Source organism: Maylandia zebra, linkage group LG22 (genome assembly GCF_041146795.1).
Source record: "Maylandia zebra isolate NMK-2024a linkage group LG22, Mzebra_GT3a, whole genome shotgun sequence".
In the NCBI taxonomy this organism is placed as follows: domain Eukaryota; kingdom Metazoa; phylum Chordata; class Actinopteri; order Cichliformes; family Cichlidae; genus Maylandia; species Maylandia zebra.
In genome coordinates, this window is record NC_135187.1 from 5,010,628 (window position 1) to 5,025,744 (window position 15,117).

The 15,117-nt window shown below is 39.7% G+C and overlaps 1 protein-coding gene across 2 annotated transcripts in view; it reads right to left on the reverse strand.

The window, feature by feature from the left end:
* cnot3b (CCR4-NOT transcription complex, subunit 3b) overlaps window positions 1-15,117 on the reverse strand; it is a 40,100-nt gene that overhangs the window by 15,811 nt on the left and 9,172 nt on the right. Inside the window, exons 3-7 of one of the 2 annotated variants that reach the window (XM_004569766.5) lie at window positions 9,729-9,796; window positions 7,526-7,600; window positions 4,890-4,979; window positions 1,844-1,972; window positions 168-263 (exon numbers count right to left, since the gene is read on the reverse strand). In XM_004569766.5, coding sequence (XP_004569823.1) covers window positions 168-263; window positions 1,844-1,972; window positions 4,890-4,979; window positions 7,526-7,600; window positions 9,729-9,796 — 458 coding nt within the window. Of the gene's footprint in view, window positions 1-167; window positions 264-1,843; window positions 1,973-4,889; window positions 4,980-5,226; window positions 5,379-7,525; window positions 7,601-9,728; window positions 9,797-15,117 lie in introns of those variants that run through there. The other variant, XM_004569767.3, reaches the window with a different exon arrangement.

Sequence of the window (15,117 nt, forward strand, 5' to 3'; positions counted from 1 at the left end):
AGAGGGAGATAAAAGAGGAGAGAGAAAGGCTGCAAGGCTAAGGCCGGCTGACCGAGTGATCTGTGTCAGCTGTAAACAGACGAGGGAGAAGGCTGAGAGAAAAAGAACCTCAGAGGCGAGTAGAGAAGAAAATAATGAATGAATCAGAGATGAGAGCACACACTGACCTCCTTGTCTCCTTTCTTTTTTCTCGTCTGGACTGAGAGAGACTCCACTTCGCTCTCAAACTGGTCCACCTGCATGTTCAGAGTGTCTATCGTATTCTGAGCAAGAAAAGACATTAAAAGTTAACATGGCAGCGGTGTGACAAAACTCAGCTGGTTATTAGACCTTTAACTAGATCGGCTCTTGAAGAAATTTATCATTAAAATCTTTAAATATTTGCTGCCATTGTAAACCTTGGATGACATTAAAAATCAACTCTTTGGCGTTTGGAATCATCGGCTGACGAAACAAACCATGTTTAGATCCAGAAGTGGCTTTTTAATAGTGGAAAAACGGGACTTTCCTTCGCTCGCTTATTAAGTAGGTTCGGATAAGTTTAAAAAATTTTTTTTACCCAGGCTTAACATGTAAAAAACAGCAAGTATTAAACTAAAAAGCCTAATTTTGCTGTTAAGATTACAAAAGGCAAAACAAAAGGAGGAAGTCATTGAGTGTTTAAAATGTGTCGTGCAGCATAAGTTTTTCCATAACGGAGGAATGTTTTGGCAGCCACACCTGAAAATGAGCCACAGCCATCGCTGAAGGATTCCCAAAGCATGGACTAAAATTTAATTAAGCAGGTTTATTACATTAGATTTCATTTATTCAATCAAAATAGATATTTTTGTTCATAAAATGCACAGAAAAAATGTAAAAAGAGATTTCTGGGAACACAAAACACCAACACACACTGTTGGACACCAGCCTTATTCCTCAGCCTCCTAGGAAATATACCTATAGACTCAATTTTAAAACTCCTGCATCTCATTCTTGAGTTACTGCATTTACAAACTTGTGTCCACACTGCCTGCCCACCCGGCAGGGTGACAACAATACCCCAAACAGTGTTTGACAACTGAGGGGTAAATAAATAAATAAATAAATAAATAAATAAATACAGGCAACATTGATTTACTGCCTTTATTATAGATGGGCTAATATACATACAAGTTTAGTCCCACCATTCTGAGACTTGGGGGAAATCCCCATTAAGTCTAAGATGAAATAAACAAGTGTATAAACACAAAACCATCAAATTTTGACATTTTTAACCTGACAAATAAGATAAATTATTAATTAACTATGTGATTCGCCGTTTTAACATCTCTGCTCAAAATCAGCCTTTTTACTCTGATGATCAGAATGACGACACATTTTATAGAGCGCCAAACACAAGTACGGTCATGTTTAGAAATGGCTGTCGATTAATGGGAGTCTGTTTTCGTTGAAAGCTGAGACGGCGTTTTGTTTTAATTTTGGTTTTAGTTCCACCTGATTTCACTTTCAGTTCCAGGTTTCGTTGCAAAAGAAAATTAAAAACAATTCAAGCAGAAAACTTCCTCATGAGAGACCCGAGCTGTGACACATGAACTGAGCCGCTGACTCAAAGTAGTTTCTGCGTTTGAGAATAAGAACAGATTTCACCACGGTGTCATTCGACTCGCCTGTTCTGCTTTACAGCAGTGGTTACATTAAATGGGTGATTAGACTTACAGGATTAGAAAGTACTACTCTACACAAATTAATGTGATGCTTGACAGCATTTAGATGACACTAATCTAGAAGAAATACTACTCTTCCCGTCACAAACAAACCATTTCCCATCTTTCGTATGACAACATTTGATTATGAAGCTCACCGTTAGCCACGTGCCGACCTCCTCCTTCTCCCTCTGGGCTGGGTCCACCTTCTGTGCCAGACCGAGCCCTTCTTTAGAGTATGCTTTTGTCTTGGTTTCTCTTTCCACTACCTTGAATCGCTCCATTTGCTGCAAGTAAACAAAGAAATAAATAAGAAGCTGATCAACTTCAGTTTTCAGGGATATATTGATCTTCACAAACATCTAATTGTGCCCCCTTATTTAAACATTACTCCAACTTCAGTTCGATTTTACTTGATTATCATAAAAAAGGTTTAATTGCAGAAAACAAAATCCTAAGAATTCAGATTTAAGACATTTAAAACAATACAAAAATCTGCCATGCCATCATATTTTCACATAAATGTGGAGACGAGTCAACCGTCGGCCCGAATTTTGTTTATCTTTTGTGTTTTAAGGTTAACTCAGGCAAATCATTTACAAAAATTAGGTGACTAAACAGATATGAAGAAATGCCACTGATGCATTCATCACTCAGTCTGTACACAAAATGTCATGCAGCTAATATAGAGCACAAAACTGCAGCGACTCAATCAGACCAGGTATGAGCTAAAGAAACGCCTGCAAGTCCAGATGCAGGGCAAAACAGTACAGCTCGCTGAGGAGCTTAAATGCAGCACCTGGGCGAGTAACTGAGTCTAACTTAGAGGCTTTATCCTAGAAGCAAGAAGCTGCTGCTGTGACAGGATTGTTAGTTCAGCACTGTCACCTTATTGCAATCATCCATAAAATGTGTAGCTAAGCTGTCGAGCTCAGATAAACTGCACAGCGAGTCTTTAACATTACGCTGCTGCTACTCGGCCGTTTTTAAATATCTTTGTTTGTGTTTACACCTCCAGCCACCGGATGGCGCTTCTTTATATATGCTGCTTAAATGAGTGCAGATAAAAGGTGTGCAGCAGTGGTGACAGGTGCTGACTATTAGAGGAAAACACTTGAGACGCTACAGAGATGAGACAACCAGTGGATAGATTTATGCACGTGGAGTAATGTGGTTCTCTTGTTTCATTTCACAACTTCATATGGACACAGTGCCTGAACAAATGGAAATAAATGGAGCTCTGGAACTTTAAACCAGTTTAAATACATGATCATTGGAACTAGACATGAATATTTCATTTTTAAATATGAATTATTATTGACACCCCTAATACAAACCAAAGGTTTGTTCTTATAATTTGTTGAACCCTTTTTCAGGGTTTAGAGTAACGCTCTATAAAAATGCAGGGTTCATAATTTTCCAAACACCTGTCATTATAAAGCACCACAACAGTGAAAACCATCTAAAAATGGCATTACAGTTGTACCTAATAAAGTGACCACTGAGTGTGTAGAACTGCAGAAAATGTCATTTATTCCACTGATTTCTTAAATAATCTGAACACCAACAAAAGCGTTGCTTTAATAAATGTAGTTCTTGAACTCGAAGAGCTCCTGAACGCCTCTTAGCGGCTGATAAATGGGACATATGGTCTGTGACTGAATGTTGTTAAAGTCTCTTCTCTGCCTGCAGCGGTTTCAACACCAACCCTGCATTCACGGCTCTAAACTGCAAGTTCATCTTGGTCACATTTCTGTGTAAACACCCAGTAGGTTGTGAATGATCTTTTGCTGTTGAGGCAACATGTTTCTAACAAGCTCCCTCCGCTTCCTGCAGGACTGTAATTTCAGGTCAACCAACAAAACTGCAGGAAAACTCGAAGAACGTCTAAAAGGGACCTCTGCTGAGTTGCAGAGGTCCCTCATTGTGCAGGCAGGTGGCTCACATTCAGTCCATCTCAAAAGCCCTCATCAAAGGCTCACGTGGCTCCAAGGCCTGGAGGACAGGTGTTAGATAGCGGAGCAGATGAAAATGGGCGCAGCTCTTTAATCTGAGCCAGTAATCTAGGGAATAATTTTGGCAACACGTTCACACCGTTTCTGTTTGTTGTTGAGCTTCTAAAGGCAGCACCGTCTGTGTGCATTTGAAGGTGCAGTGAGAATTTTTACAGCAATAAAAAGGAACATTTAAAACATTTCAAAATGATTTTAAACAGAAATGTAAGATAAAAAAAATAAACTTCTAGCTCAGCTGGCATTGTAAGCACTTGAAGGCAATGACTAATGAAAAAACAAAAAACAAAAAACAAAACAATCACTAAACTCAAAAAATTTGCAACTTTCCATTTCCACAAACTAACAGGCAATCTCCTATCCGGGAAAACTTTCCTTATCTTCCTCAGTTACAGCCACTGTACAGCAAACAATAAAGGGACACTCTGTTAGGACTGAGCCTTGGGGAATCCTGTTTCTGGACATTGTCTCTCTTTTTTTAAGACATAAGTTTTAAGCACTCCGTAACAACAGCCGCCTCCTCCAGCAGGACGACGCAAAAACAGATCAAAGTCAATTACAAACTCACTGATCCCAATCTGACTGAATATCCTTGGGATACACCACAAGCCTGATCTATAGAGAGACCATCTTGTGACTTACTGGACCCAAAGGATCTGTTTCTAAAGAGCTGGTGCAGCTTGTGCTGCATTGTCCTCAATGAGAACTTTAAGCAGCATTATTCAGCAAAGACCCAGTAAAGACTGATATCTGTGATTAGGTTATAGTAATTGGTCAGTTCTGCTCCATCCATCTTTTAGAAGGATAAAAATTTACTGACAGAGCTGGAAAAATATAAAAAAGCAAAAATAACTGAAAACAATGAACCGTTTTCTTTAATCCACCCCAAAAAATATAAACAGGTAAAAATAAAGCTCAACATTAATTAAAAACATGCACTGTTTTTCATTAGCTCTTAGTGGTAATATTACTGGGGCCAAATATTAGTGGATAACTGCAGGTAAATGGCTCCATAAAGACCACTAACCTAGCACAACTTTCAATTATTTGAGAAAAAAAAGAAAGAAAAAAAATCTCATAAAACTTGTTTATCTGACTTTTTTTTCCAGATTTCAAAACAAATAGTCCTCCAGAGTGTAAACAGGCCCTGGAGGACGTGTCATAATGACCTTCATCCTCAGTTTCTACTTACCGTTTCTATGAGTTTGCGGTTTTCTACTAGCTGCCTTTTGTCTTTGATCTCGTTTGATGCCACCCACGTCTTGATCTGGTCTCGAAGACGCTGAGGGACCAGAAGAAGAAGGCAAAAGAGGGGGGGACATAGCGGGAGAGGAGGGAGAAAGAGACAGAGAGAGACACAGATACATCAGTGAAGTCTGTGATAGGAGCGCAGCCTCCTCTCCAGCAGTCATGGGTGGTGAACATGATGTCTGCATGCAGCAAACAGGCTTGGCGTGAAGTTTGGTCCTCATGACAACACTGAACATTTCAGGCTGAGCAAGATGATATTTAATGCTACAAACACACACCTTTATGTGTGGCAGGTTAAATGATTCAAGTCAGCAAACATCTCAGCCTTCACAGTCCATTTTCAGAGACGTCAGGTTAAGATCAGCAGCTTCTGTCTCACCTGCTCACTGCTGATTGGCCACAAATTAGAACCCATTCACACCTGGTGCTAAAAGGAGTCAGGAGCTGAGTAACGATAGCCCCGCCTTAAACTGAGTGACTTCACAGAAATCACAAAAAAAGAAAAGAAAATCAACTCAATCATTCCCAGAGGCCTGTCTCTCCAGAAAACCTGTGGAAAGGTCACCATGCTGTTATCTAATTTTAAAAGATAATTCTACTTTACTTCTATCTGCTTGTTTTTTTATTGTGGCAGCTGCAGCCCTATCAGTCATGCAAACTTAGAAACGAGGATATCAGGGTAACAAGTCCAAGCTGAATCAGTTTTTACAAAAATCCTTAGAAAATGTGAGTCTGACTGAAAATAAAAGGAGAAATTAGCTGTCCTTATGCTCCCTGCATTTGAAATAGCCACCTGAACACTGGTGCCATCTAATAATGATCTCCTCCTTTCAAGAAATCTACACAAACAAAGTGGAGAGAGCAAAGGAAGTATGGCCCACAGAGTGACAACAAGAGGACAAAATACACTGAACAGTTAATTATAACCCAGAACAAGTGAAAACAGGAGGATATTCCTACGTGCTCTTTGAATTTTTTCCTTAATTTTTGTTTGTGTGCTTGTAAGTGAAAAACTTGAAAGCATGATGAAGCGAGGAGAAGAAACAAGAGAACTAAACAAAACCCGACTGAAGAGGCCAAAAGAGCAAAGAGGTTCCAGCCAATTAGTTATTGTCCGTTTCTGGTCACTTATTAAGGTAAAACAGTCACTGCTATATGTGACTGTGATGCTCTTGGTCCTGTGTTCTTGTCTTCAGGCTGGAAATGAAGCACATTTCACAGAGTGGCATTTTCCTACTTACACTGCCGAGAATAGAAAGTGAACAACATATTTTTCATGTTAAGGCACAATAAACTCAGAAATTCCATTGAAACAAAACAGGTTATGATGTGTCGCTAAGTGTGAACAGAGAATTGTTACTTTCAGATTTGATTTTCACAGTGGGCATAAAATGCTTACGCAGCTTTCTCCACGCCTCCAGAAGTTATTTGAAGTTTCTGTGATTCCATTTTTTGTTACAGGACTTTAACATTACCCCAGTCTGCTTAAAATACACCTCGTTAATCAGTTATCAATAAAGGGAGGGTCTGCGTGGATAATCTTATCAGTGGTCCAACCCTTTCGCATTTGCATTCATTTTGATTCAGTGATGTCAAAACTTGTGTGACCTGTGGGCGGTTCAGAAAGCAGAGTCGGTTGCAGAGGTGGAGGAGTTTCAGTGGAGGAGTCTCTTGCTCCTGCAAACGTGGTGCTGATTACAGGATGCATGATAATAAAAGCTATGAAAAAAACAACTCTAATCAGGCTCAAGTGTTTTCTGCTGGCGCCTGATGTGTTTTGAATTGTTACAGTTTGGGGTGTATTCCCAGCTTCTTCATTCAGTAATGTCACTGAACCTGTGAATTCAACTCAAGTTAAAGGTTTGCTGACTCAGGAAGGCAAACACCTATGTCACTTTTGTTTATTTAAGAGGAAAACCAGCGTTTCAGTGCATTTTTAATAACCGAATGGCTGTTTTCCTGGTTAAAATCTGCAGACTTTAGAGACACTGTCCTGTTGATTCAAAATATATATTGATTTGTGTCATAATATAGACTACGGAGAAGCATCATTTAACAAATCTCAGGAGGTCTCGAAGGAATGACCAGATTAAAACCCTCCTTAAACACCAACTTCCCATAATCCAGCAGTGGTTTGGTGACAATCACTGGATCTTCCAGCTTGATGTAGCACCATGACACTAAGCAAAAGTTATAACTGGCTTTCAGATAATCAAATTAACATTTTAAACCAGAAGACTGCACAGATCTTACAGCTTTTGGTCAAACTGTAGGTGAAAAACCTCTAGAAAAAACAATGGTTGCTTCCAGGAAATCTGTTTACCCTTGCTGATGACGGCTTGCACGCTGGAGGGGTTTTATTGTTCGTTTTTTAAGTTCAACATGACAATGATATGTCTGTCTTTTAATGGAGATTGCTTTTTGACTTCTCTGACTTTTTAAACTTTGGAATTATTTAAAATCAGACACATCTACCCTGAAGTTATACTGATTTAATCAGCTTTGTGGGAGCCCAGAACACCTCAAACAACCTGTCAGTGGAAAAACTTTTATTTTCTGGTTTCCTTTGTTCCTTACCTGTAGCTTTTTAATCTCTTTCTTGAGGTCTGCTTCATATTTCTCCTTCTGGTTTGTGTTGGCTGCATTGTGAAGCTGCAAAAAAAGAGAGAGACAGACAGAGACAAAGGGTCAAAGCTGAAGTGCAGCAGTGCACGCCTTCATTTTCAAAATGTACCATACTAAAAATCATCCAATCTGTTGAAAGCTTTACAGCCTGCAAGTAAAGCATGTGATCATACTCTTAAAATCACAATTATCCTGTTTAATTAGATTAGTGCTACTAACTGATTACGTAGCAAAAACAACATGATTAAGTAGGACAAAAACATAAACCTAAGAACTAAATGGGTAATAAAGTGAGACATAAAACTAACAAAGGTCATCCAAACAAACATGAGTATTTATGAAGAACACAAGCTTCTGTAAGGTCATAAGGAAACGCAGTAACTGCCAACAGCACAATAAAAAGTGGATGTAATGAAGGGAAAAAAGGCAACTGGGATCTTTGTTAATGCGCTAATGACTTTGTGCCTCTTTATTAGCAAAGCCGATGTTCACTGTGGGCGCTGCTGTGCGCTCTGGGCAAAGCATTGTTTTAATAACAGCTGTATTCACTTTGTTTATTATAAGTCTCATGAGTATTGGACATCCTGTTGTGGTAATGGCAACCTTTATTAACTACTAAGGTTAATAAATGCAGGAGTCTGATGAAACTAATGCTGCACAGAAACATTAGCAACAAATAGCCTGAGAGGGAGAAAGTGTCCCCGCAGAGCCTGAATGATAACAGATGGAACGAGCAGTCAATAATAATTGATCACTTGGTTGGCAGAGAATCTGTGAACAATAACTTAACGATTAATATATTTTTAAGACCTTTTTACAAACATGCTTCTTGAATTCTTCTTTAAAACTGCAAACAGAATATTGTCAGGACTGAACACTGATCACAGAGAACATCACGGACCTCATGTGGAGCATTTGCACTTTTTCTGAACATTTTCTAATATTAGACATTTCTTGTTTTTTTATACCTTTGTAGACTATACAAAATAAAGACATTCAGTAAATATGGGATAGAACTTGACATTGCCTTACCCCAGATATATATTAATATGATGCATGCATGCTTTCAGATAGGCACTGATAGGTAACAGAATATAATTTCGAACTTTTTGGGGTAATTTAGAAAGTGTCATCACACAGTGTGTCCAGCCATATCAGCTTTAACTGTGGCATATGTTGGTCACGTGGGTTAAGCAAAAGGGTTTATAAAATCTATTTATTTTAAAAAAGTATGAACATATTATTTTCTGTTTAATGCGTTTTGGTAAATGGTAAAATGGTAAATGGCCTGTATTTGTATAGCGCTTTTCTAGCCCCTAAGGACCCCAAAGCGCTTTACACAACAAGTCATCCACCCATAGGCAAGCTACATTGTAGCCACAGCCGCCCTGGGGCGCACTGACAGAGGCGAGGCTGCTGGACACTGGCGCCACCGGGCCCTCTGACCACCACCAGTAGGCAACGGGTGAAGTGTCTTACCCAAGGACACAACGAGCGAGACTGTCCAAGCCGGGGCTCGAACCGGCAACCTTCCGATTACAAGGCGAACTCCCAACTCTTGAGCCACGATTAAAATATTGGCAGATCTGTCTGCGTCTCTCTTAACTGCCTGTGAAACTGTGTTTGAGACAAAACTCCAGGTTCTCAGATTCTAGTGGACACATCTGAAGCTGTGTAACTTAGAAATGCATGTTGCTAACCTGCTGATAACTTAGCACACCACCCTCTCACTCAAATATGGTCGCACATGCTTCAAGAACCAGCATGGCAGCATCCAACATGCTATAACGAAAGCTTCCAAATGCAGAGTACAAAACTAGTAGGTGATGTCACAGCTGTCACCTCTATATTCATTAGATACAGTCTATGACATGCAATAATATCAGCCTTCTCTTTTAAGTAGCAACTCGATTTACAGACAAAGTTATAGCAGCTAAGTTGTTTAATGCGTCTTACTGTTAGATTTTCACTTTAGCTCCTCTTCATATGAAAGTAAAGCATAAACCCAGACAATCACTGTGCCACAACACCAACTGACTGCAGCATTAAAATGCAATTATCCCTCTCATCCCTACCATGACTCCATTGCAGGATATCTTTGAGTCAAAATGAAAAAACAGAAAGTTGCAGTCCCAATAATATGATTGTTTCTTACCTTTTGCCAAATATCCTCAAACTGCTCCACTCCCTCCGCTACTTTTTTCAGACATCGATCTATTTCACCTGGAGGAAACCAAAAATGAGCAAAAAGTTCATATAAAGCATATTAGACATGTGTCTCCGTTCTAATTCAAAGAAGCTGTATAAGCAGGTCAAACCCAGAACACATGACTTCCTCATCAAAGTCATTTCATAAGAGGTGGGAAGAACAGAGTATAAATAATAACGGATTCATCACGTCAGAGCATCACTGACCTCTTTTTTTAGTTAAACTGACTTGTGTTTAAACATGTATGAGATGTAGTCATTAGCACAGAATAATAAAAAGAAATGTCATGTTTGGGAAATTATTTAGTATATGAGCACTGACGCTGCCGATCATAGCTCTAGCTGTACTGGTTATTTGATTAAAACCAGAGTTTTTTCTACCATCAATATATTCCTGCTTCCAGGTTTGAGGCGTTCTGCTCAGCAAAGTGGCTCCAGCTTAAAAACAGGCCACTGGAGGGCTGTTTTTGTGTCGGGCACAAAGAGAAGCGATAAATGCACCATATAACAACAAGGCACTTAAAACTGTGGCTGGCATCTCATGAAATATGCATATTGTAAAAGGCACATTATGCTCCTGAGCAAGTGGTGGCACATATACAGCAGCTAATTCCCAATATCTTAGAAATGCAGCTCCATGAATAGCGTGTGGTGGATGTTTAAAGAGTCAGAAGCGATTAGGGAGTGACAGAAAGAGACAAACACGTCTAGATTTAGGCTCAACAGATTTACGTCTCCCTTCTGTGGTCGCATGGATTAGCTCGTGGCTATCAAATGTAAACAGGAAAATGCTTGCAGTCTAATTTTAACATTTCTGACCTGGACCACATCAGCCTAGTCATTCTGCTTTTTACATACCGCAGAGGAATGTCAATGTAAGTCCTGGAGTGGAAAATCATGATATGCTCACCCGTATCTCATCCAATTACAGCTTTATGTCATGGTTTACTTGGTCAGGGAAAATCAAGATCATCATAAATGTACAGCCCAGTCTCATAGTAGAATTTTAAATACTATTACATATTTTCTGAACCTAACCATTTATGTTTTTAAAGTTTCAACAACAACATAAAATATCACAGGCCAAGTGTAGAATCTGGTCCCGTGAGAGACTCAAACTGTGGTCGCTGGTATGAGTGGTGAGATTCTTCACACCACCACCAACCCCTTCAGCCTCCAGCCCCAATATTCACTTTTTCCCATTTAAAAGTGGAAAATATTCATTTAGTGTACACATGACACCAGCCAGACAAACAGCTGTGTTCAGGAAAACAAAAATAAGGATGGGAAAATTTGTTTCCAGAAACTAAAATCAGCAGATAAAGGGTGTGACTAGTTCACAGACTGTACTAAAATGCATGCACATGTGAAGTGAGGGAAAAAGGTCTGCCAAAAACCACCACACCTCCTAAACAGATATTCCCAACTTGTCATGTTTCACATGTATTTCCAGCAGCACCATGAACACACCATGATGCTCATTTGGTAAAGCGGTAGTTTGTACACAGCCTCAAAATGCAGAGTACAGAAACCAGCGGATGACATGACAGTGACAACCATGTTTTATGGACAGTGTTTGATCTCGGTACTCTCTGTGTCGGTTAAATTCTTTGCATAGATCTGCAAAACAGGGCGACTGTAAATCCCACATAAGGCAGATGATAAAGCAGGTTATGCACTGGGCATGTAACCTTGATAGGTTACTACTGCATGAGTGTGTAGCATCCTCATTTTTTCTGCCCGTCAACTGTGACATCTGATTTCTAAAACCCAGGGCAGAGATGGAAAATGCTCAGCTTTAAGAAAGAAAATGAGATTTCACAAGCAAGGGTGATGACTTGGAGTCTCTAGGAGCCAGCTTGCAACTTTAACTTTTTACCTTCATGGTATTTTCAGAGTTATAGACCCAAAATACATAAGAATGGAGGTGAAATTTGTCCAGTCCCAAGCCCAGATACACATGAGTGGTCGCTTGAGAGAAAGCACCCAGCACCGCCAAATCAAACATCCAGGGAGCCACCGAAAGTACCTTCCTCCTATTCTCCCTCGTGTTTTTGATCCTTCATAAGCCCATAAATACAGGGCATATCAGCGTGAAATTTTGCAAGCTAAAAATATGTTTACACTAACTCCAAATGCTACAATCACATTTTTGTTTAGCAGGATCTTTTACTATAACCAGCTTGGGACATATCAATATTATGGAAAATAGCAGATTTCCATTAGCACGGCTGCATGTATACCCAGGATATGAATGGAGCTCTGTGCTGGGTCCACCCCACCTCTCGCCCTACGACAGCTGGAAAAGGCTCAGGCACACCCACCACCCTGAACTAAATAAACAACAACTGCACTAATTTAATGTCTATGATGCAGAGTAACAGAAATAAGCACTGGTACCCTGGATGTTTGATCTGTTTTCTGATAAGTCACAAGAGAAAGCTATGACAGGTCTCCTTTCTCCTACATTTTTATACCAGACTGACATTGTAGCCGTAACTGCCTGAGAAATGAGTCAAAATGATTGTATAAGAGTGATGTTTAAATATTTAAAAATTCCATAATTTTGACATATTTTCATAGTACGAAAGTAACATTTTGATTTCATACCCTTGTATTTCTAATCTCTTAAATACATCAGACTTTTATTTGATCCACTGTGTGTTTGCTAATGAAGATAACAGGAGTGATGAGGAAATAAGCAGCAACCAGTGAGGTCGAGAGAAACCCGCTGCTGTAGCCAAGTTGTGTGAACAAACTCCAGCTTGAGCCTGGCCTTAAACAGCCTTGATGTTAAGATACTGCCGTGGCTGTGTTATTTTTAGATGAAAGTCTACCTCCTCTGTAATAATACATTACAATTTGACAGAGCCGGGGCCGTGCTGGAGCTTGATCTTTTTTTACTCATGACAACATTTTAGGGGGATAGGTATATGGGTTTTTGTTTTTAATGTGACAGCTGTTCAACCGGAGAACTCACGGGAATATCATGTGATAGGATGAGTGATGCTGAATCCTGTCAAAAAAGTGTTTTTTAGCCTGCGGCGACAAGCGTCGGCTGGAGAAACCCATCAAAGTTAAAGACATCGACGGGAGGGAGAAAAAAGCCTCGAGGTTTTTTGGTATTCACACAAAGGTCTGGGTTCAGGTTACAAGACTTGTTGTGGTGAGTGTCAGAATTTTATCCCAGCATTATCATCCAAGAGCTGTGAGTGTGGTAGTACTTGTTTAAATTTTCAAAATAAAAGTATAGAACAAAGAGCTTGACACATGCTCTAGTTTCTGTGAAAGTGTGTCAGCAGTGAGCAGACTTTTGCACAGATGTCTGCCGGCGTGCACGGATGCAATGTCACCCTGTGCACAAAAACAGGTAGAAACATTTTCACTAAACCAAAACAGGAAATGCAAAGAGACAGAAAAATTTATGAGGGAAATAAAAATGATTATACTGTGTGTATACACAGTTCACTCAAAAATTTAACGACAGCACTTTGACCCTGCATGTCAACATCAAGCCTGAAAATTTCCTTGCACACCAAAGTCAGTGATGTCAGTCAGTCAGCCAATGATGCCTTATTTCAGTTTCTATGGTTATTTACGAAGATTTGATGCAAAATGGATTTCTGACTCCAGATCCAAATCTTAAATACATAAAAATTCACAAAATTTGTTATTTTTATTTATTCAAATAACAAACCTTCCACACAACCTTCCTGGTGGAGGTAAAAATAGATAACATATGCAGTCAGGAAGGATGTGGAACTTTTAAAACAACACCGTTCACCCCAAAATCAAATTTACATATCTTCCCTCTGGCTTGTATTGTAATTTATCCATTCAAATTACTTGGATGCGAGTTACCAAGCTTTGAATATATCAGCTGTAGAAATGCCTGCCTTCCTTTGAATAGAATCAAAATGGATGGCACTTAGCTTTAAAAAAAACAAAACAAAACCTTTGAGGTGAAAATAAATCATCATGACCTGGTTATTCAGAAAACTCCACAAGTTTCATGTAGGAACCTTCTTCTACCTGCAGTCGCCAAAATAAAAAGCTGCCTGACAACAAGCTTACATGGCAGTTCATGCTATCAGTGTTTAGACCTTGGCAAAATCTCATCGCTGATGGATACATACTTCCTCCTGCAAAGTAATAATGTGCATAAATGTAATTTTGAACTGTCTTTTTAAATTTTAGCTCTGCCCAAGACAAACTTGTACAGGCCGAATTAACTGTGAGAAACCTCAGCAGCTTTATAAAATGATCCACTAAGGATCTTTTTATCCTATCCTGCCCATTCTGTTACATCTAATAGACAGAGACAGCAGGTAGAGAACAGTTCCTACATGAAACTGCTCACAACAGGTTTTGTTTTCTGAGTAACTGGGTCGTGAGTTTCTCATATTAATTTTTTGGCACACTGAACTAACACCAAAAAGCTAAGCACCATCTAGTTTGATTTTATTTAAAAAGAAGTGTTGGTAACTCACATCAAAAATCATTTGAATTTTTACCCAGTGACTCTGTTTCTTACCCACGAACTCCTCTTGAGTAGATCTGGATAACTCACAGATCAAAATATTACCTTTTTATCTTATGTGCAGATTTTTGCTCCCAGGAATACATGTCAAATATAATTACCGTAATTGTCGGGCTATAAGCCGCTACTTTTTGCACAAGCTTTGAACCCTGTGGCTTTTAGTCAGGTGCGGCTTTTCTATGGATTGTCCATGATTTTTGTCATATCGTAAGACGATTTGTTTTATTTGTTCCGCTATTGTACGGCACTACGTTGCCTGGCGGAAGGGCATGTGATCGGACACACATCGGGGTTCAAGAGTAGTATGTTGGTCACATGTCCATCCGCCAGGCAACATAGTGCCGTACAAGTAGCGCGAAAAACAAACTTCAAAGTAGCGCTACACGTTCAGCGGGAGGCGTGGATGACAAGCGGCCATAAACTTGCGAAAAGCAAGTTATGCCCAACTCCACCGGTGGATTCTGACAGCGTGGAAAAGTGTGAAAACATCCATGATCACCAACGGATTTCAAAGGGCTGGACTGCTGCATGATGGAGAGGAGGACACCGCCACGGCCCTTCAGAGGGTGTTCGACTCTGACACTGACAACGAGGATTTCTTTGGTTTTGAAAGTGACAACGAAGGAAAGGAGCTGAGAGTGGATGACGAAGCCATCCTGAGCCTGTTCATATCCGACACTGGGGAAGATGGTGGTGAATGACTGACTTTTCTTCTTGTTAAAGCCGTGTCGCTGCACCTGAGCCGAAAAGGTAGTCCGAATCTATTTTTCTGGTGTGCTGTAGGTTATTGTTATGT